Source organism: Candida tropicalis (assembly GCF_000006335.3).
Source record: "Candida tropicalis MYA-3404 genomic scaffold supercont3.3, whole genome shotgun sequence".
NCBI lineage: Eukaryota > Fungi > Ascomycota > Pichiomycetes > Serinales > Debaryomycetaceae > Candida > Candida tropicalis.
Genome location: NW_003020055.1, coordinates 878,351 through 901,083, shown reverse-complemented (window position 1 = coordinate 901,083; position 22,733 = coordinate 878,351). Strand labels below are relative to the sequence as shown.

General features: G+C 31.8%; 9 protein-coding genes across 9 annotated transcripts; 2 read left to right on the top strand and 7 right to left on the bottom strand. All coding sequences in view use genetic code 12, as the record gives it.

The window, feature by feature from the left end:
- Positions 1-2,903: 2,903 nt before the first annotated feature.
- CTRG_02480 (uncharacterized protein) lies at positions 2,904-3,947 on the bottom strand (the record flags this gene model as incomplete). The annotated part of the gene is made up of 1 exon (XM_002548137.1): positions 2,904-3,947. The coding sequence occupies one exon, from the start codon at positions 3,945-3,947 to the stop codon at positions 2,904-2,906; it is 1,044 nt and encodes a 347-aa protein (XP_002548183.1).
- A 1,145-nt stretch (positions 3,948-5,092) lies between these two features.
- STP1 (Stp1p) lies at positions 5,093-6,736 on the bottom strand (the record flags this gene model as incomplete). Its single annotated transcript, XM_002548136.1, has 1 exon — positions 5,093-6,736. The coding sequence occupies one exon, from the start codon at positions 6,734-6,736 to the stop codon at positions 5,093-5,095; it is 1,644 nt and encodes a 547-aa protein (XP_002548182.1).
- A 3,155-nt stretch (positions 6,737-9,891) lies between these two features.
- CTRG_02478 (RNA-binding protein) lies at positions 9,892-11,359 on the top strand (the record flags this gene model as incomplete). The annotated part of the gene is made up of 2 exons (XM_002548135.1): positions 9,892-10,167; positions 10,952-11,359. 2 exons carry the CDS (start codon positions 9,892-9,894, stop codon positions 11,357-11,359), a joined length of 684 nt encoding a protein of 227 aa, XP_002548181.1.
- A 678-nt stretch (positions 11,360-12,037) lies between these two features.
- On the top strand, positions 12,038-13,933 carry MEA1 (Mea1p; the record flags this gene model as incomplete). Its single annotated transcript, XM_002548134.1, has 1 exon — positions 12,038-13,933. One exon carries the CDS (start codon positions 12,038-12,040, stop codon positions 13,931-13,933), a length of 1,896 nt encoding a protein of 631 aa, XP_002548180.1.
- A 104-nt stretch (positions 13,934-14,037) lies between these two features.
- CTRG_02476 (uncharacterized protein) lies at positions 14,038-14,454 on the bottom strand (the record flags this gene model as incomplete). Its single annotated transcript, XM_002548133.1, has 1 exon — positions 14,038-14,454. One exon carries the CDS (start codon positions 14,452-14,454, stop codon positions 14,038-14,040), a length of 417 nt encoding a protein of 138 aa, XP_002548179.1.
- A 224-nt stretch (positions 14,455-14,678) lies between these two features.
- CTRG_02475 (uncharacterized protein) lies at positions 14,679-15,716 on the bottom strand (the record flags this gene model as incomplete). The annotated part of the gene is made up of 1 exon (XM_002548132.1): positions 14,679-15,716. The coding sequence occupies one exon, from the start codon at positions 15,714-15,716 to the stop codon at positions 14,679-14,681; it is 1,038 nt and encodes a 345-aa protein (XP_002548178.1).
- Positions 15,717-16,101: 385 nt separating this feature from the next.
- CTRG_02474 (sphinganine-1-phosphate aldolase) lies at positions 16,102-17,892 on the bottom strand (the record flags this gene model as incomplete). Its single annotated transcript, XM_002548131.1, has 1 exon — positions 16,102-17,892. The coding sequence occupies one exon, from the start codon at positions 17,890-17,892 to the stop codon at positions 16,102-16,104; it is 1,791 nt and encodes a 596-aa protein (XP_002548177.1).
- A 554-nt stretch (positions 17,893-18,446) lies between these two features.
- On the bottom strand, positions 18,447-20,483 carry CTRG_02473 (uncharacterized protein; the record flags this gene model as incomplete). Its single annotated transcript, XM_002548130.1, has 1 exon — positions 18,447-20,483. One exon carries the CDS (start codon positions 20,481-20,483, stop codon positions 18,447-18,449), a length of 2,037 nt encoding a protein of 678 aa, XP_002548176.1.
- Positions 20,484-20,824: 341 nt separating this feature from the next.
- CTRG_02472 (uncharacterized protein) lies at positions 20,825-22,696 on the bottom strand (the record flags this gene model as incomplete). Its single annotated transcript, XM_002548129.1, has 1 exon — positions 20,825-22,696. The coding sequence occupies one exon, from the start codon at positions 22,694-22,696 to the stop codon at positions 20,825-20,827; it is 1,872 nt and encodes a 623-aa protein (XP_002548175.1).
- Between the last annotated feature and the right edge of the window lie 37 nt (positions 22,697-22,733).

Here is a 22,733-nt window from a genome sequence, read left to right as displayed (position 1 = left end):
AATAGAGAAGAAGAAGAAGAAGAAGAAGAAGACTATAAGTGGCTTAAATTTGTTTTAGGAGTTCACTAAAAAAAGAAATTTTCTTCTAACAATAGACATAGGCTTTTGTTGTTCCTTCTTCTTGTTCCCGTTATTACTCCACTCTCTCAAGGTATTAAATGTCCCGATTATTGTCGATTTTAGTACGAATTTGTTTATTGAAACCGGTTTTATGTTTGACGGGACAAAAGAACAATAGCAGTGGTGACATGGGCTCTTTCTTCATGTTCTGTAAACTTTTTTTTATGAATAGGCAATTAACAAGTTATTGGCTTTCCGACGTTATATTAGCTGATCTAAATTTTTTGTGGCTTGTTTCCATGTACAAATACTTCTGTCGCTACAAAGGAAATGAGAACAAACAAAATGCACGGGTAAAGGCGCAAGGCAATTTTTCCCTTACAATTGGTTTAACTGGGCCAACTGGCTAGTAGGTTCAGCTCTACACTTTGTCTTGATAATAATTCATTTCTTCAATACTTTGATTCTAATTTATTTCTTGTCTTGTCTTGTTACATTTGTTTTTTAAAAGTGTGTCTTCATATTACACTATATACTTTGACAAAGTTTAAAAAAAAAAGGGGTACTTTGCTATCAGCTGAAGAAAGAATTATTAATCCATTATTCTTTATCCATTTATGCTTTATCCCTCCCTCCCTTTCTTCCTCCAGTAACTGCTCTTATATGTAATGCAATGTAACTTGCAGTACTAACTAATTATGTTGATGCAGTATATGTGAGAATCAGAAGAATAAGAAGAATGTTTTGGAAGAGTACCCCCGATGAGTGTCTCCAGCGTTTTCATTCACTTTTGTGCAACAACAAGAGAGACCGAACAATCCCGAACTATGCATTTTACATGAACTTGATTTGATATTGGGAATCCATGTGAACAATACATACATAATTCAAATTTATAATAAATAGCCAGTGGGTATCAAAGTATAACTTCGTGTGGGTTTTATTTTATACTTAACTTGTTGGCTTAGTTGTTGAGAGGAATTCGAAACAATAGAAATATAAATTATTTTTATGATTCTTCCTCCTTCTCCTTCTGGTAATGCCCAAGGCTCACAACATGGAGTTAAAGCTGTACTGATTACAATAGAAACAAAGAAGAAATCAAACAGATACGTGCCTCATGATATCAAAAAAATAGGACCTTTTTCATTCAAAACCCATCGTACTGAATGCCGAGTTACTGTAACCATTGTCATTTTTTTCAGCAGACTTTTTTATTTTTGTTTAACATTTATTTATTTGTTCATTTGTTTGCGTTGTTAAGTGCTTAACGTGAATGGGTTACTAAATCTACCTTAATTGACACCTCTTCATTGGTTGGTATTTTTTTTTATTTCTCTCCACGGTTATGTGACATCGTCTACTTGTTATTGACATCCGGTTATGAAACTTTGCACTTTCTAGTGTTGTTTATAATCTTTCTTTCTTTTGGAATTCATTTCTCTATACAATAGCTAAGCGAAGGAATTGCATTTGTTTATTAATAGCGCAAGTGAATTTTTTATTATTCCTCTTTGGGTTCAATTCATGGTGCTGCTAAAAATAAAACATGCATACACGGTTTCTACTGTATCAACAATTGTATAAAATATCACAACAGCAAAGTACAGAATGCATTATGAGATTAATACGAGCCACCAACAAAAATAAAGCATTAGTAATCACAAGATCTCGTTTCTATTATTATTACTATTTAAATCGAAAGCATATTCAATACGTTCACTACTGTATTATTATGTAGTATCTTATTGCAATAAAGAATATGAAATTACCTCTTCTCGGGAATTGAAAAGATTCTGAGAAAAATAATAAATGAAAAAAATATTGCAGCGCAATTCCCAGTGAGAAAGAAAGAACGAAAGGGTAAAAAAAAGAAAAGAAAATTTCTCGTATTTCAACAACCGTTTCCAAGATTTTCCTTGTCCATTTCCTAAACCAATTATTCATTATACATTGCTTTCAAAGTCTTCCTTTGTGTGTTTCACATTTTTCTTCAAAGACTTGTGGAACCAATAGAATATATGGCTGTTGGAATGTTCTTCGTATTGGTCCACTCCAGTATCTCAATTGTATAATCTGTACAAACTAAAACCTGTAGCCGCCTAAAACTAAAGTCTTGTCTAGTCTAGTCCTTTGAGTTGTAATTTTTTTTATTTGGCCGTGCGTGTTTTACTGCTTCGGAGTTAACTATCATCACTTTGTTTTGTCCTTCCTATTCTTTCTATTCTTCATCTTCTGTTCATTTTATTGGTGGTATGAGGTTGCAAAATAAAAATCTTGGAGGGAAAAGATTGTGTTATGTGTTATATCATCATCTTGCATGAATGTTTCAGTCCCCAAGAAAATGACAAGATTTAACTGATTCGTAATGTGAAATGTCATCGAGCTGAAACATCAACAACAACAACAACAAAAAGATATGAGATGATCTCCCACAATACCTAATATTTATTTCAACGCCCTCGTTGTTTTTCAGTGTAAACTGAAGTAGATCTTCTGCAATGTTAGCATGACGTGTGGACTTGATTTTTTATTTTTAGCTTTTTATTTTATATTTTTTTTTTTGTAAGGAGGCTTGTAGATGCATTCAGGAATATATTCATATACACACGTTGATTCGGATCAATTTGTGTTGAATAATACGGAAGAACCATTCCGTTTCCAATTTGTGATACGGATATTTTTGTAATCCGATGGTTATTTGATTTCGCTCTAGACTTCCGATTACCTACTATTGTTGCAACTACTGCAAAAAGAATTTTTTTTTTGAACAACCAATTCATAAACTGTTTGTTTCACATCTAGTGTAAATTCTACTTATACAGTCTACGTACTCACATTTTCTAAACTTGAACAACTGGGGATTTGAGTCCTTTTCTGAAACTCAAAGCTCTTAAAACTTCAATCAATTTAACACTTCCACTGAATAATTCTTCTTTGAAATAAAACAAGAAAGCAGCAGTTGCAATAGATTGAGTTACTTTAACAGCTAATCCAGCATATAAACCTTCTAAACCTTCTTCTTTAATAATCTTTCTTATTTCTTGAATCATCGATAATTGTTCTTCTTCATCAACACCTTTCAAACCCTTCTTCTTAATATGCATTCTGGATTTCAATGTAATATATGGATAAGTTAAAGAGGTGGCAATCAATTTACCAAAAGCACCAATGAAAAATGCTTTAGCTGCAGTAAATGATTTAGCACCACCTTTAGCAATGATCACATTCTTAATTTGTTCAAATATAGTATATTGAATAATTGGATTAACAACCAATACCAAAGCTGGTAATACACCAGCAAATAAAGCTCCAAATCCATCATTTTCAACAATGTCAACCAATGCTTTAAATGTAGAATTTGATGTTGGTTTATCTTGATCTTCTTTACCTTCTTGTTTCTTCTTTTGGGTCATCATTCTTGTATTTGCTACCCAGAATGGATTTGATCCAACACATGTAAATGCACCAGCAATTGCACCAGTTATTATCGATTGAATAGTACTTAATCCTTTACGTTTATTTCCATTTGCTTTAATAAATACATTTGATGTTAATTCATAAAAATAATAATAGATGAAATTCGTTAAAGTGATACCATATAATGCACTTTCTAATCCAGCATATAAACCAAAAATTCCTTTCTCTTGTATAATTTCTTTAGCTGCTAAATAAGCAGGATTATTAACAATTGCATAATGAATTTTTTCTAAAGTTGTTAAACTAACAGTTGGTTTTAACTCAGGTTTATTCTTTTCTTGCTCCTCTTTCTTTTTAGCTGCGGTTTGAGCTATGGTTGATAACGTAATTAAAGGATAAGTGATCCCAAGAGCTAATGCTCCACCAACTGCTCCTGAAACAGCATGGGCAATTTCTTGATTGGACATTAATAAATAATTAAACTCAAAAAGAATAAATCAAAAAAAAAAAAAACGATCAACTAAAAAAAAAGAAAAGCTCTATCTTTTTGTTGAAACTTCGAGAAAGCGAACAAGAATAACAAATCAGAAGGAATGAATATTTATATATAATATAATATGATATTTTACCACTTATGTATAACTCGCGTCGTGTTTTTAAAGTTTGATGTTTTTATAGAACAAGTTCCTCGGTTTTGATGGATTTCTCACATGCGGGTTAAATCAACAACAGGGAAAAGAGAAAAAAAAAAAAAAAAACCAAGAGAGGAAGAAGAGAAAGAAAAAATTTCTTTAAATTATGTGGGGTTGAAAATTCTATTGTCGTGTATTCTAGGTGAATAAATAAAAAAAATACTTGTTGTCAACGCGTATAATTACCATATTAGGAAATCAACAACGGTGACTATTAATATATCAATAAATATATAACTATTCTGGACATGATTGGTTGAAATCGAGGTAATATGAGTATGTCGATGATAACTATGAGATATCATAGGTTCAGGTGGGTGTTTGGTGTTTGATGAAATTTTTGTTCATATTTTCAATCGAAAATTGAATTAAAAAATAAACAAGGAGTAAAACTCTACAAGCTAAAAAAAAATATGATCATCAAAGTGTAGTGTTGACAAGTTATCTACACTAAACATCCCTTATATAGATATCTTCATAGTAGACTATTGCAAACAGCTTATGCATAACTTATTAAGGGAATATTTCAAATTCTTTGATACATCAGAGATATTAGTGTTCTACAAATCAATGAATTATCTCAAAAACTATCGAAAATATACATTAACAGAATATATAAATTTGAATGATGCTAGATAGTAATACATTTTTAGTTACTACAGTGTGGCAATCCATATAAAATACAGCTAAGGTGCAAGACAAGGATCCCCTTCCAGCCCTATCATTTTCTTGATAATGATATACCCTTAAGTTCTTCAAAAAGAAAGTGTTGATTTGCTTTTTTTTTTTTTTTTCTTTACTGCTCTCCCTGGTCAATCTCCTATCGTCAACACTCAATGCTCTTTTTGTAACATAATACACGCACATTTTATTGAATATCGATTATTGGTAATAAGAATAAAAAAACATAGATATCTAATCTAATCTAACAAACTATTTAAAGATTCACGATAATTTACAACTCCAGTACAAAGACCCGCTTCAATATGATTTTGTAACCAATCGGCATTATTATCAAAAAACAAAAAACATCCACCACATCTACCAGATTTAAAATTTCTTTCCAGTGATTTAGTACCTGCTGGATAAACAAAATGTAATGCTTTTAAATGTGTTTTAAAAGTATCACGACGACTAAATCCTCCACTTGGATGACATTTTGAATCTTGACCATAAAATGGACAAATAAATGTTTTATTTGCATTGTGCTTTTTAAGATGACGAGTTAAATAACCCTTAACCTTAAAAACACTATTACAATCTGGATGTGGACAGAAAAATAAACTTGTAGTAACTCCATCAACTGTAGTTGTTGTGGTTTTCTTGACTTGAATATTATTGGTGATAGTTGTTGTGGTTACGGTTGTTGTTTCCTTTGGTGGTTCATTTCTTTTCTTCTTGGATAATCTCTTTGTTGTCGTTGTTGTTGTGCTACTGGTAGTTGATACTGAAGTGGATGATTTTTGTGAAGATGATGAATTAGTTGTAGTTCTGGAAAGTGGATTTGAACAAGGAGATGATGGTGATGATTCTGAAGAAGATTCAAGTTTTCTTTTTCTTTGACGTGGTTGGTCATCAGTTGGTTCAATTTTTAATTTGATTTCTTCAACTGGTTTAATAGGTAGTTTTCCTTCTTCTTCTTCTTCATTATGAAAACAATGTTCGTGAAAATGTTGATGAATAGAAGAGTTTGAAGATGTACATGAAGTAGAAAGTTGTTGATCATCATGTTCAAATGATGGATGATAAGAATCTGAAGAAGAAGTAGAAAGAAGTCTTTGTATTGGTGTTTCATTATTATCACTTTGCAGAAGTGGAATTATACCCCCAAGTATTTCATCATCTAATGGACTGATATAAGATTCTGATGAGACAGTAGATACTTCTTCTTTATTCTGAGTAATGAAATCATTAAAGTAATCATAAAAGTTTGTGGTCAACAATTGTGGAGTTCTATCAACAGTGTTAGTAGTTGGTCCAGGAAGTGTAAGTTGAACTGGTTGTTGTTGTTGTTGTTGTTGTTGTTGTTGTTGGTGGTGGTGGTGTTGTGAGCTAATCATGGTAACTGGTTGAATAACATCTTCGTCATAAGTAGGAAGTTGATGATGATGGAAATGTGTATGGGTTTGAACAGAAGGAATTAAAAATTCATCAAAAGTAGGTAATTCAAGGTGTTGTTGATGGTGGTGGTGATGTGGTTGTTGTTTTTGTGGAAGTGAATGTGAATGGTGATTCTCGTGATGTCCATGATGGTTATTAAAAAGTTCAATTTGATCAGATTCACCAAATCCCAAATCTAAATCATCAGCAGCACAATTAACTGGGAATATAGTTTGTTGTTTAGTATTGGTGATTTTTTGTATTTTATCAATAGGTGGAAATAATTCTTGATATCGCTTGGTTCCATAAATTAATCGTTGTAAAAATCTAACGACATGGAATTTGAAAAGCCCAAGTCTTGTAGTTGTAAATGGTTCATATCGTTTATATGGATTCGACGATAATGTATACAAACTCACCAGTGGTTGATTATGGTGAATTAAACCAAGTGTTAATACAGACATGGTTGTTGAATCTTCTTGTTGTTATTGTTCTCCGCGTTAAATGATTGTGTTTCTCCTAGAAAATGATATCTTCTTATACAAATAGTATCCAACTCGTTTGTCTAGGAAATGACAATTCAAATACAAAAAAAAAAGACCTTAAACTGAAAGGTTCAAATAAAATACAAATAATGAATGCAAAAAAAAAAAGATAATATAAAATACAATCAATAGAAAAAAAAATGAATATTACTGGTGAGTTATTTTTCTGTTCTTTTTTTTTTTAAAATAAAAAAAATTTTTCTTTCTTGAAGAGGAGATATGCTTAATTATATGTAGGTTAGGAAATAAAAAATTCAAAGAAAAGAACAGAACAGAACTTGAAATTGGAACACAATAACAGGATTTGTCATTTGATCAAATAATTGCATCTAAAAAATTGTTGTCTTCTGTGGAACTAGCTTTTTTTTTGTTTTCTTATCAATTCATGCACCTCTAACTGTAAGTTATTTTCCGGGTCTACAAAAAAAAAAAAAATATTGCGAAATTCAAAAAAAATTGGTGCCGTATGAAATCAGTTACATGCAGTACAAACAACTCGGGTTTAAATACCCACTAGTAATTTTATTCCGACGGATGGATTATACAAATTGTGGTGGTGGTGGTGGTGGTGGTGGGTGACTATGATGGCTTAAATGCTTTGTTTTTTTATTTTTTTTTACCTAGGTCCAATGAAATAGGAGATGAAAAATGATTTCTTGTTATACTTCATTAAAAAAACGGAACCATTTAAAGTATTAAACATTCACCTTCTTGTACGTTTTATTCGATTTCTAGTACTTTTATGATTTAACTCAAAAGGTTAAATCGTCTAAAGCCTCTGAGTTAAGCGCCAGAGAGAGAGTGACAGATCATTTGTCCCCCCACTTTCTATTGGAAGATATCTTGTGGTATTGCGTTTTCAGCGGAAAAATTGAGTCAAAGTGGAAAATTTTTTTTTCTTGGAAATCACTCACATAGGAAATGCATCAGATGTGTCTCATTATCCGACTAGACTAACAAAAAGAAAAGAACCAAAAAGAAAATGGGATCACGATTTGACTGATGATTTGCTTGAACAATTTAGTTTTTGGCTTAGCTGCATAATCATTTAATAATAATATCTCACAAATTTGTAAGTTGGACTATTTTTTTTTAAACTTTTGTTTGTACTTGTTGCTAGCAATAGAGGAAATAAGAAATGCCTGATAAACAAGATAGGTTACGTGCACTTCAGAACAAAAAAAATACGGGGGGGTTAACCAGATAGATAGAGAGATAACATTGTAATTGAAGTCAAACACTCTAATCACATTTCAAAAAAGCTATAGAAAGCGAGGTAAGTCCGATATAAGATAAGCAAACAAACAACGGATGATATGGGATCACTTTTTTTTTTCAAGAATGAGTTCTTCTTTACCACTCATACCTAAACTTTAATGAATCTACCTCTACATTTGAATTTAATTATAGCAAATTGAAATATTAGTAAGTACACATTGATGGATAATTTCATCTCAGCAACTCCACAATTTTTTTCACCTCACTTGACACATTCGTTATTTATCAACTGTGTCTTTCTCCTCCTTTTGTCTTGCAAAATTGCCTTTCGAAATTTGACCGTATTCTATCGGGTTTTCTTTTGTCCCATATCTTATACAATCCACAATCAAGGGTTTTGGACTCTTAGCAGAATGGTTTTGCTTTTATGAACTCAAATATATAACCTTGATTATTGGTAATAGAGAACCAAAAGGGTAAAATAATAATGACTTCCGGTAATCCTTCATTATAGCTCAGAACGCCGTACGAAAAATAGTTCATTGTTATACTATTTTGTATCTTTTTTTTTTTTTTTTTTTTTCGCGCGTTGTGGAGAAGGTAATACAGGGTGTCTAAACAACAATTACTGTGGTGGATTTATCATCCAGTTTTATTACAGAGCAAGGTTATTTGAAATAATAATACGTCCTTATTGTTTAATTTTAAATTGTAAAGTTATTTCAATAGAATTCCCCATGTTGATGGAGAGATCGGAGTGGAGGGAAATTTCAGCGCAATTTTTTTCTTTTTTTTGACATTTCATTGAACCATTGTTCTTGTTAAGTAATCCATAAAATGTTAAATTTGATTGGTTAGTATCGTTTTCTTCAGAATCCTTATATCTTTTAAACCGATAGATCGATTAAAAACCATATGACGTATGCTATTCAATAAAAAGGAGCTGTTATCAGTTATGAGAGAAAAGAAAAATAAGCCGCATTTAGAATTATTTATCATATTGTTCATTTTTTACTAGATTGTTATCTTCAATACTGTCCTTCTAAAGCTCCGCTGTTATCCGAATAATCGTACAGATATCCGTTTATCTCGATAAGCAAGGGGCTGAAATCTAATTTTCATTCATTTGGACTTGGGTATATATCTCATTGAGCCTTACCAAAATGGTTAACCAAAGTCATTATTAAGGAATGCCATATTGAAACATCTTGCAGAGTATTAAACCTGAAATTAGTAAGATTGACAGTTAATGTTTTATTTTCCTAGGATTTGTTAACGCTTTGTTAATTGTACTACCGACCCTAACTATAGAATTCAAAGTAAAACAGTAATATGCATTTATAAAACAAAGTAACTACAAATTTAAGAGAAATAAGGAATGTCCTTTTATAAAGAAGTAACAACAAAAACACATAAAAAAATAGAGAAAGTCGACCATTTAAATAGATGACGACAATAACCAACAATTTACAACCAAATATAAATTGGTCGTGTAGTAACTAAAATCCCAGAAGCAAATATCAAATATTCACGTGACTAGAGACACGTGTAACATTTGTGTTATCGGTGATTATTTTTTTTTTTTTTGCTTAAGTGATACGTGTTCGTCGTCGTTAGTGCACGTAATTTTACAACCAACCAAGGCGATGATGACCAGCCATTTGCGAGTTATTTTTTTCCCCCTCTGTTACTAAAATTGGCTAAAAAAAAAAGTCCAGAAAAGAGAAAATTCTCAACAACTTTTTTTTTCATCATCATTTTCACTTTTTTTTTTTCTTTTTCTTTTTCTTTAAGAACAAAAACTTCTGCCTACTGTTTACAACAACTACAACAAACACAAAGTATTCAACTATACAATGTCTGCCTCATTAGATAAATCCTTAGACGATATCATTTCTTCAAGTAGAAAAACATTTAAATCAAGAAGACCAGGTGCTAAAGTTGGCGCCAAAGGTGGCAACCAAAACCGTGTTGGTAAGAAACTTGGTGGTTCAAATAACAAAAAAAATATTGTTAAATCCAACAAGAAACCTGCTGCTGCTGCTGCTCCAACCCCTGCTTTTGATTTGTCTTATGCTACTAAAGTTAATGTTTCTGGTTTACCTAGAGATTTAAAACACGAAAACATTAAGGTATGTTTTTTCTGATCTCAAAGGAATGAATATGGAAGAGAGATCAATAGATGGAATAAAGAGTATAACAAGGATCTGATTTTTTATTTTTAGTTTTAAAAGAATAATCAAGTAAACTTATAAAAAATGTGAAGGATTGATTGCAACTGATAAGAGAATGCTACCGTGCAAATTGTGCTAATATAATAGCTTTTATTCACGACTATCTTATTTATTTCATCATTAGCTGGTTTAATGATTAATAATGCACCAATTATTGTGACATCCTCACCTTAATTATAAGATGATTTGACAAAACAAACTGCTCATTTATTTGCATTCAGTTTGGCGTTTGGCTTGGCTTTTTTTTTGACTGTTTTTGGAATCTCAACTATTAAAGGTAGAATGATTATTCCAATTAATTTTGTGAGTAACCTTCTTGGAAGTTTTTGTTTTTCTTATAAAACCCGTATTGTTTTGGGCACACAATATCGGATTCATTTCTTTGTGTTTGTTACACGAGTATTCCAAATTCACACCAAAAAAATATAAAACAATGGGTAAAGTTATCACTAGGTCTGATTCATCCTACAAGATCATACTGAGATTTTTACCGCCCTAGCCAATTTGTCTATCAACTTATCGTATTTCAATATACTATTGTGCATTATTCATGATATCCTTCCATTTTTTTGTTTGTTTGATTCTTCGAAGTTTCATCCTGTCTTTACTTTCTTCCTATTCAATCCAATTCAATTCACGATATATATAGAATAACCATGACTAACATTTAATTATTTTAAAGGAATTTTTCCAACAAGCTATTGGAGGTGTTCAAACCGTTGCCTTAAGTTACAACGAAAAAGGTCAATTCAAAGGTTTTGCTACTGTTATTTTCAAATCCAGCAAGTTTGCTAGTACTGCTGTTGAAAAATACAACAATGCTTCCATCGATGGAGGTGCTGCTAAATTGAAATTAGAATTGGTTATTGACACCAGTAAAAAACCATTATCTGCTAGAATTGCTCCAAACGCTCCTGCTGCAGCACCAAAGAATGCTGGTGCCAAAAAAGTTGCTGCTGCTAAAGCTGCTCTTAACAAGAAGAAGGCTGGACCTGCTAAAAAGCAAAACAAACCAAAATCAAAGCCAAAGCAAAAGAAGAAGACTATTGAAGAATTGGACCAAGAAATGGCTGATTACTTTGATAACTAATCGCGTAGGATTTTAATTAATCTTTTATTTTTTATTCTATTCATTATTAAGTAGTTTTTATTGTTTTGTTGTATTATTAAAATATAAAAATAAGAGAGAAAAGGAGAAAGAAGCTAAACACAGACGTGTATCTGTTTCTTTGTTCTACTTGTTATACTTGTTAAATAGTTTGTTGTAGATGTAATAAAAATTCAAATTATTCTATTGTTAATGTTGTATGTGTTTCTCGTCTATTTCTCAACGGTTTTATTCTCCTGCATGTGGTGATATATTCTCAGGCCAAATTTGTATTCCCAAAACAAGGCTAGAATGAACTAATAAAACATTGGGACAAAAATCAGAACGCGGTATTTGAAACAAAATTACGCGGCTTGGATACTTTTAATTAACAACACCAAAATGCAGGATTCAATAAAGAAAAATTTTGTTATAACATTCCATGTGACACGATTGTACAGTAAAGTAGACAACCATTTTTTTTTTCTCTGTGAAGTCCCTGTTGTGGTTGTAAGAAAAAAAAAAGACGCATTAAAAACAAAAGAAAAAAAAAAAAACCTGAGAGTATAATTGTAATTGATTTTTCTTTTTTTTTGATATTGACAACATATACAATACTAGTTCAACATCCTAGGGCTTATCAATTACCTTCACGTTTGCCACAAATAAACTACTGTCCAAATGAAGAACATCGAATACATTGTCACAGCCGAGTTTCACATTGATAAAGGGCCATCCTTGGTTTATCAATATCCAAGCAATTTGCCAGGGCTCGAAAAACTATATTTTTTACCTGAATTGATGTTACCTGATCAAATTCATAAACGGTCAGAAGATTATACCTTGTTTTTATTACATCGAAACACCCATAATGGTGAATTTCAATATCTTTACGATAAGAGCTGTTGCGAAGAAGATCCATATTATTTATATACAATTGTTAATAATCAGAAGAATGACGAGTTTAAACGTGGCTCGAGAATCAAATCCATATCTATAATAACCAAATTGCCTTACTTCAAGAATTTTAAACCTTTGTTGTTGATATGTTTGGATTTATATTTTAGTGAGAACAACATTGAGTATTTAAAAGAATTATTTCGTGCTATTAATGACAAGAATTTCAAGATCTCCAATGGTGATGAATCATCTGTGTCAATTATCAAGAAATTGTTGATTACTTCGATTTTGGATTTACCTATAAATGATAAGATTTATTACGATGAAGCATTCAGGAATAAACTATTGGGAATAAACAAAGATAATCTTATAAATGAAGATTTATTCATCAGAAAGGATTTGAGTTTCAATTCCGTGATTACGTTTAATAAAATGAATATTCCTATTAAAATACCTTTGTTGGATTTGCCCGATACTATTGGTGACTATTTAAACCCTACTGATTTGAATTTCAAACCTAATTTGATCAATATTTTACAAGCTAAATTAACATCCACTGTGCTAAATAACGAATTGACTATATATGGGTTACAAACTCCGCCGATTATTATCTTGATCAATGCAATTTTAACTGGTAAGAAGATTATATTCTTGAGTTATGAAAACTCTTCTGGTTATATCATTGATCATATTTTGTTGGTGTTGAAAATTATCACCGGTGGAGGTATATTAAGTGGGATTTTAACAAACTACAATGTATTTCCCATGATTGATGTTTCCAAGATTGACTTACTAGAAGAATGTGATTCGTTTATTGCTGGTACAATAAACCCTTTCTTTAAACAAAATGACAAATTATGGGACTTGATGTATGATTTGGATGCAAATGAGTTTATTTTAAGTTCTCAATTACCACAAAGCACAATCGAGTTTAAGAATTCCATCATTGCTGAAGATGCCAAGTTTTTATCCAATTTACAATTGTCTTTGTTCAATTATAATGATGATTTAACAACTATTCAATTGATTTTTAGAAGACACATCAATGAGATTATACGAATTTTATTGAGTTCTAAGAATTTCAACAATAACTTGGCTCCAAACAATAGAGATCTTATTTTATTATTGGATGGAATTGGTTACTACTGGGCAAGTGATACGAACAAATTACTCGAAATTTCTTGTTATCAATTAATTTCTAAAAAATTCCAAGACTTGTTATACAACGAGAAGTTGGTGTATAATCTATTATTACCCAACCTATCTAATGAGTTAAACTTGATGATTGATTTACATTATCATTTACAAAGTTTAAGTTCAGTAACCACCAATAATAAAGTCAATGAGAGAGAAATCTGGTTTAATATTTTGAAGTTCTTAATTAGTGGGAGATCGTTAGAAATATTCTTATTAGTTACTTATTTGATTCCTCCAAACTCATCAACGAGTCTACAATCTTCTTCAGCTCATGGGGGTAACCTTACCATTTTTGATAAAAACAAAGGTATTGAATTGTTGCTTTTGAATTTATTTAATCAAGATGATCAGGTTAAATCAAACATCATTATGATTTTACAGGAACTTCAAGATAATTTCTTATGTGGTTGGTGCCTTGATAAATTTATCAAATCAAATCTCATCTACGAGATTGCGTTCAACGATTTGATCAATGAATAGATTTAGTTAATTACGTTAAATATCTGTATTATTACTATTTACAATTACAACAAACTCAAACCACACACATTCTCTCTCTCACTCTTTTAATACACAACTGTAACTTATTTGTCAAGTTTATCTTCTCTACTAGGTGTATAATATTTGCTTTCTTCAGCTTCATCAGAGAGCCATTTTGCTTTAATAACCTGGAATAAGGATAATCTATCTCCTTGTCTTCTCGAACTAAATGCATCTCCACTACCAACATATTTTGATTGTCTATCAGGTGAAGTATAATCCAAATTTGGATTAGTTAATGGGAATCCTCTTCTTTTAGTAACATAACCAAATTCTTCTTCTTGTTGATTAATTTCATGTTTTATACTTGAATCAGATTCTTTATCATGACGTGCTTGTTTTTGATATGCTATATGTTTTTTACCAACAATAAATAATCCAATAGCTATGGAACCAAAAATACCAAGCTTTCTCAATACGGTTCTTCTAGATTCAGTTGAAATTGCAATATTAACTACCATTCTTGTTATGGATGAAAGTATGTACGGGCTATGATTGAGAGAGAGAGAAAAAAAGAAAGAAGAGGAAATTTGTTGCTTATATTTTTTCCGTTCCTTAGTGGAGAGATTTTTTTCTTTTTCAACTAGTCGTGCATCACATACCAAAAGTTTAATAGTTTTGGCAACCAAGATACTTAGAAATAAATACTGAATTGTCTATAATTAATTATATAATCTATATTTGATCAAGATCTATTTGAATGGCGACTCTCAATATCATCCCAACTCTCCATAACCATAGTATTCGTACCCCTTGTAGTTCTGGAGTTATTGCTATACATATACTTTTGAACAAAATAAGCAATATCAAATACAACGGTACCTGAACTACCTAAAATATAAGGTAATTCTTTGATTATGAATTCATGTTGTACTGCTCCACCTTCAAAAAATTCACAGCTCAGTAGGATGGATAATGTATAAGTGAGATTTCCTAATAAAGCAGCACCAAATAACAACGGTGAAATGCCTTCAACAGATTTTCGTTTGTAGTTTTTATATAATTGAGGACATCTTGATAAACAATATAGCACAGTGCCTCCCCAAGCTAAGAATAAACCTAAAGAATCATGTGAATCTGACGAGGTGATAACTGTTGTTGCCGTGCTTGAAAGTGGCATCGCAACAGCTTTTCCAGCTTGCAACATAGTACCAACTATAGATTTTTTAATAATTCCACTACCACTAGTACTAATGTTTCTACCTCCCTCTTCATTAGTTGAGTCATAACTACTCGGAGACGACGTTACGTAATCTTCACTAGTACTATGTTCTATATTCTGTGCATGACTTATCCTGTGAATATCTTGTCCCTGATATAATGAAACGTCTTCATTATCCATAGGTGTCTTCGGGAGTTCTTCCCCGTCATTGTCATCTACTCGCCTTTCATTTTGAGTTTCATCCATTTCAACAGAAGTGTACCTTGTATGAACATAATTATAATGATAGTATTGGAAACATAAAGCAATATCATTACAAAGAAAAAATACACTAATATACAACTGGAACTTTAATACTGTATCAATATTGACTAAACAACTGGTGAAACTTAGGAAATCACCCATAAACCATAATAACAAAAAACCTGGAGATATACCTTCAGAAGATTTATTGGTGTAATTCTTTATAATTTGTGGGAGTTGAGCAAATATCCAACTTACTATTGATATTGTACTAAAAGTGCTCGATATGAATGAAACCGTTGAAGGACACGTCGTCATATCAATATGGTACAAATAAAGACAATCAGTGTTGGTATCCTATAAGAAAAAGAAGGATTAGGGAATGGATAGATAATGATTTACTAGTCAGCTGTAATTATCAACTATTATTTTGGATTGTAAATCAAAATAATAAAATAGAAAAAAAAAATAGAAAAAGAGTCAAAGATCTTATCAATGCATTTATCTGTCATTACAATTTTTTCTTTTTGTTTTCTACAATTTAGGCGATTTTTACCGCGCGTTGCGTTTGTATGTGTTACCACCATACAATCCTTGAATATTTTGCAACGACTTGGTAACCAGGAAATCTAAAAAAAAATAAAGGCACACGATCAACAGATAAATACAAGTATACATATACAATTTAGGAATTAGTTTGTATCTAAATTTTATACAAAGTATCTAAGAATGCTGCTATTAATCTATCAGCTAGCCCAGCAGTATGAACACTACCAGCAATACCATACAAAGCAGCAGTGTCACTTTGTTTCTTTTTGATATTGCCATTCCTCTGCTCTTCAGCAATTCTTACAGCTTCTTCAGTGCATCCAGCCAAATCTTCAATCAATTGGTCAATCACTGGCACAGTTAATCTGGTAATGGCAAAATGTAATGCTGAAGGATTTTGTAATGTAGAAAAATGCCAGCCTTTTTTACTTAATAAATCACTGATTTCATAAATACTCAAGTGATCTTCTTGATCTAAACGGACTTTAAAAGCAACAACTGATCCAATTGGATCACCAATGATTTCTAAATATTTAGCTAATGATGGATTCTCTTTAATTGCACTTTTAAGTTTCATCGCTGCCAGCACAATATCATAACAGAATTTAGTGTATCCATCCTTACCAATATTAATCAATGTAGCCCAACATCCCACAACTAATGCACCAGGTCTAGATCCTGCTAATGTTGGAGAACCATACATTCCACCAGTCCAATCACTTGAAATATAGTATTGACATTCACGTAATTTAGGATCTCGGTACATAATTATTGAAGAGCCCTTTGGTGCAAAACCGTACTTGTGAGTATCACATGAAATTGATGTAACCCCTGGTAATCTAAAATCAAACAATGGTAGTTTCTTATCCTTGTGAACTTTTGATCTTTCTAAAAACGAAACAATAAAAGACCCCAAACATGCATCTACATGTAACGGAATGTTATACTTAACAGCCAAATCAGACAATGCTTGGAAATCATCAATGATACCATGAGGGTAGTTTGGTGCCGAGCCGCACAACAATACAGTGTTACTATTGATTAATCTTTCAACTTTCTTCACGTCAACCTGATAGGTAACTGGATCCAAATCGACTCTATGTAGTTTCATACCAAAATAAAAACATGCCTTTTCGATACCTGCATGAATAGTAACGGGGGCAATCACTTCAGGTTGAGTGATACCTCGGTATTTTCTTCCATACTCTCTAGCAGCTAACCCAGTTAACAACAAGGATTCAGTACCACCTGAAGTTGTGGCACCACAACCTGTAGAAGGTGCATTGAAAATATCCAAAACCATATGCACCACTTCGGCTTCCATTTTACGAACACCTGGAAACACATCTGGATGTAATTGATTTGCTACAGAGTATTTATCATATGCGTCTACTTGTAACTTTAACAATTCGTCACCTCCATGATAAACGGCACCACTGACTCGACCATTCATCCAATCGGAATGTTTTAAAGTTTTCAATTTGTCCAACTCTTGTGATATTTCATCCTTGGCAATTCCATCCTCTGGTATATTTGGAAATTGCAACAATTCATCATCATTCTTCATGATTTCTTGTTCCATTTTTAAAATTGTTGATTGTAATTCTTTGTCAATTTTAGCTTTGATTGGTGGCAATGACATGACTTTGGATGATATTGACGAACTGACATTATTATAGACTTGTCTAAGACATTCAAAAATTCCATAACCTCTAATATATCTATAAAGTTTAACTAATTGGGAGTAAACAAAAGAAACAACAAAAACATCTCTAAGTAATCTAACCAGTCCCCATGCTATGGTTTCAAAACTTGCAGTGCTAGTGTATGTGTCGGGGTAGTATGTGGAGAAGAACCATAACTTGAGATTAAAATAAACTTGTAGAACAAATAATTGAAATTCCTCTAAATTTCGAGGGATTTCAAACGATGTCAAATCAACCATTGCTAATGAATGAAAATGAATGAATACAGTTTAAAAAGAACAACAACAAAAACAAAAAGAAAAAGGATTGATAGAGTTGGTGTTCTAGTTTTTTTTCTTGTTGAGTTTTGTTGGTTAATTCTTTTTTTTTTTACAGAGTCTATTGTTCTATTTTTATTTGTCTCATGGGAATTTCGGATAATCCTTGGTGATTTTTGTGCCATTCACAGGATGTCAATAACATAACCGTCAAAAAGAAACTAGCAGATCTCATAGTCTCGAAGACTCGTCAGTGTAGTACTCCCATGATTCTCTTATTAGACAGACAGAATTGCTTACATGTGTGTGGCTACATCACATTAACCATGCATTGGAGGGGAGGGGGTGGGGGAAGATCATGTTTTGTATGAAAAGAAAATCTCCACATTCCATCCCTCCTTTGAAATACGCACCAGATTAACGTTTTTGCATATCATCCGCCCCTTTGCTCATCATCTACAACAACAACAAATAATACTCTTTCTATTACACTACACAATTAATAACTCATAGGATTCGTTAACTATTTTTCCTATTTACATTGGAGTGGATGCTCGACTTATACGATTACTTGGTCTACTACTAGATCCGGAATTATCAACCAATTGTTGCCTTTCTTGATATAACTTATCAATTCTAGCTTGGAAAAACAGTTGAATAAATCGGTTTTCCATTTTAAGCCTGTTTAATTTGGTCTCATAACCTATCAATGTATCCTTGTTAATTAATTCGGGTAATTGACTCAAGCCAGGCCCTGATATTTTTTGTTCTAATTTTTCGTTCTGTTGCTTCAAGTTACCCAATCTTTGCGATAATTGCAAAGCTTGATTAGAAGAAGTCTGATATTTCTCTCTAGTTGTTTCAGACTCTTCGTGTATTTTATCATATTCTTGTTGCATTTTATCAAGTTCTTCCTTTAAGTCATTTAATGCTTTGGTCTGAGCAATGAGCTCCTCCTCGGTCACTTCACTATCTTTAATTTCTTGTAATTTTTCCAACTGATTATCAATCTCAGTACACTTTTCTTGTTTCTTAGTTAAATCATTATCTATACGTCCCAATTTACGTTCAGAAAAATTGGCATCTTCATTCAATTTCTGAAGTTTTCTATAATTTTGAGCAATCAAATCCTCATCATCATCATAGTGACCTTGTCTTGAAGTTTCATGTTTGCGTTTCTCGTGTATTCCTTTTTCCATACCAAGCGACTTCTTTTCTAAATCAGATAATTTGGCATGTAACGACTCAGCTAAGCGTGATTTAAATATATGGTAATCTGCAACATCGATTTGATCAAATCCACCATTGCCGCCAAGCGAGTAAAATGAATTCAATTTTTTAATCAATTTTTCATCAGAAAACAGCAATGCCAATTCGTCATTATATTTCTCTAAAGACTCTGACAATTTCTTTGGATTATCCTTTAACAATTCGACAAATTTACTCATATTGGTTCCATAATTTTCCACAAAAAAGTCAGCAGACAACTCTCTCAAATTAAACAAGTTCACTGCTAATGTATTTATACACTTTACTTTCCATTTATACAATGGGCTGCCATTGTTACCATGTAAATCAGTAAAATTCAGAACTGGCGGTTCTGGGAAATATTGTGAAATGATTTGCTGCAACGAAAAAACAGGAACAGGGATTAAAACTGGACATGGCTTATCACTCTTAGATCTAAGCATTTCAATACTAGGAACGCTGGTATCTAATTTTGAATCAAACGAAAGAATAAAATCATAGCTATCATCTTTATCATTGTCATTGTCGTTGGAACTATTAGTTGTGGCAACATAATTGTTATACAACTGTTGTGATGATATTAAGTTTATAAATAATTTATAACTCGAGGAATCTTTCAAATTTGGAATAGGTTTCTTATCGTCGTATAACTTTGCACTACTTGAGTTTGTATAATATAATGTCTTTCCAAGAATGACCCCTTCTAAAAGTTCTAATTCCTTAACGTTATTGGAAACAACAATGATCCTATAACCATCAGGTTTGTGTTCTTTAATCAAAGTATCAACAATTCGGTTAAAAAGTTGTACTTTTCCACTCATATTGAGTTGACGTTCAATTGTTTCCAGTAGTAAAATTTTCTTGGGAATGAAATGGTCAATGATCAAAGATGGATGGTTTTCGATGATAGCTAATTGTTCAAAACATAAAGATATCTTATCTTCTTTAGAACTATTGTTAATGTTATTGTTACTATCGTTGATGACATTCGATGATTCAAGTAAGTTATCAATACTGGTTTTCAATTTCTTGGCTCGTACTTCATTAAGTAACTCCGAACTAAACAAATGTAATACCAATTCAATCAATGACTCTTGTAATTCAGTTAACGTTGTTGGTAAGAAAATCACCTCATTTTTTGCTGTAGCTGTCTGACTTTGATTATGAGTATCAGCGATACCATTTCCAGCGGAAATTCTATCGACGATATCGTGTGAGTTACTGTTAACACTAGTACTATTATTATTGCTGTCAATTTGTTGGTCGATATCCTGACTATATAATGAGGATGGTGGATCCTTTGACAATATATCCATAAGATTCATCTTGGTGTTTTTCTTTTTATTTTGATTTGTTTATTTTTTTGGATAAAAAGTTTGGAGAATGTAATCAAAGTTGGCTCTAAAGTTGAATATTTTTTCTTCTTCTTCTTCTTCTTCTTCCTGTTTTTCTTTGTTCGAAGCATTTATTATTGTTGTTGGGAGCATGTCTTTGAACCCGCCCTGTATAGAATGGTCGCGCGGTAGTGCACCAACTAAAATAGGTAATCTAGATTATGGTCCCAGCTACCGGTAATGCCATTATTGTTGAACAAACCTTAGTTAGTTAGAGTAGAAGAAATATTCAATAAATAAACCGTTATACAAACATATACGTAGTTATAAATTTATCTAAAGTACGGTCCATACATATTCCATATCTTACGAATCAAATCTAATTTAGTAGCAATATTGTATTGACTATCATTCAATGCATTCAAATCATCAACCCAATCGTCTTTCAATTCCAGTGGGATAAGAGCATTGGAACACACCAAAAGATTTATAATCTCAATTAATAACTCACCTTCATAATTTGAATGTTGTTCTGATTCCAATAAAATTAATAAATTTTCTATGTTGTTTAAACATTTCAAACAAATGATGTTCAATTGTTTCCCATTCAATACAATTGGCTTGTCCGCAGTTAAATATTGGTACAATTGGTACAAAATGTAAATAGATGGACTGATGGAAACAATTCCAAACACCAACTGCTGTGACTTCAATAATTTGTCAATACCATTGATAGCAACAGCTCCATCAACTTTACCCTTCTGTATTTGGATCAAAATCAAACGCAACAAGGATCCAGAAATCAAGTATTTGATAGGGGATTTGATTTCATCTTCGTATCTAGACATGATAATTTTCAAATCGCCATTCTTAACATCTTGACTAACTTGTACGGGTGTGGTTTCAATATGATTATCTTTTGCAAATTCGTAAACCATATTCTCCAACGAACCAACATCAGATTTCAATGAGTCCTTTGTAGTTATAGTAATGTCACTATCGCTTCTTAATATGTCCAACATATCGTATAATGGTCTCACCACCCAATTTTTAAAAAATCCAACTACAGGTTCAATGCCATTATATTTAATCCAATGAATTATTTCATCTCTATTGGTATAAATTTTTCTACTCTGAGATGGTCCATAGAAAATAATAAACGCAATAACTACCCAATACCTAACAGCAAATGAAGGCTCTGCTGTTTCAGTGTAAGACTTTTGATCAAATTTAATTGTATTATCAATTGCTTGCAAAACTTGATTAGAACTATCTTTGTCAATATCCAAGATATCCATCAAAGAAGACAAATAATCATCGGGGTTGCACTTAATTAATATGTCAATATTACTGATGTTATGTTTGATTTCATATTTAATCTGTCTCAACTTCAAATGCACATCTTTGCTTACAACAGTAACAGGGAATTTGATAACAAACTTGATAGCATTTAAGTACCATTGGATCGAGTTTCTCTCAATACTCAAAAACCCAATAGACGGAGTGTCTTGATGCAAAGCCTTTGAGAATGTACTATAAATAGCACGAGAAAGATTTTTGACAACTTTCCAGGAATAATAAATATAGTTATCTTCTTCTGTGCCTATAGAGTGATTGGTAACTTGATACACATTATCTTCCAAAAGTTTCTTGGTTTTATTGAATATTTCAAGGGCAGAATTGTAAAATCTAAATGGTGATGACTGAACAAAATATATTAACTTGTTTACTGTAGAATTGTTGACAGATTCCCAATATACATATTGGCTTTTCAACACCAAAGTTTTGTAGATCAAACTATCAGAATTCTTTAAAGTGGTAGTTAAAATAATGTACTTTTGAATAATATCCATAATTGTCTTGGAAAGATTGTCCTCCTCTGCAGTAGTAGTCACATCATTGAGTCCATTGACTTTCTTATAAAGAGCCTTCAATTTTGTCAAGCTTACATAGCTTACTTTTTCAAATTTGAAATTCTCACAGTCAAACAAGTAATACAATTCCTCAAACGCTTCCAATAAAGTATCATTTACTTTCCCTTTCAATTGTTCTTCAGCTGCTAACTGATTAGCAAGGAAGGATTTTGTAAACGAATTGAGTTTTTCAAATTCATTTTTTATCGTAAGTGAAATTCTGTTGTTGTTAACAAGTCTTAAAATCTTTTTCGACCTCCTGGGAGTCAATCCTAACGAAATCAAATCCATTTGGTATCTCAATTGATATTGTAACTAGTTAATGAAG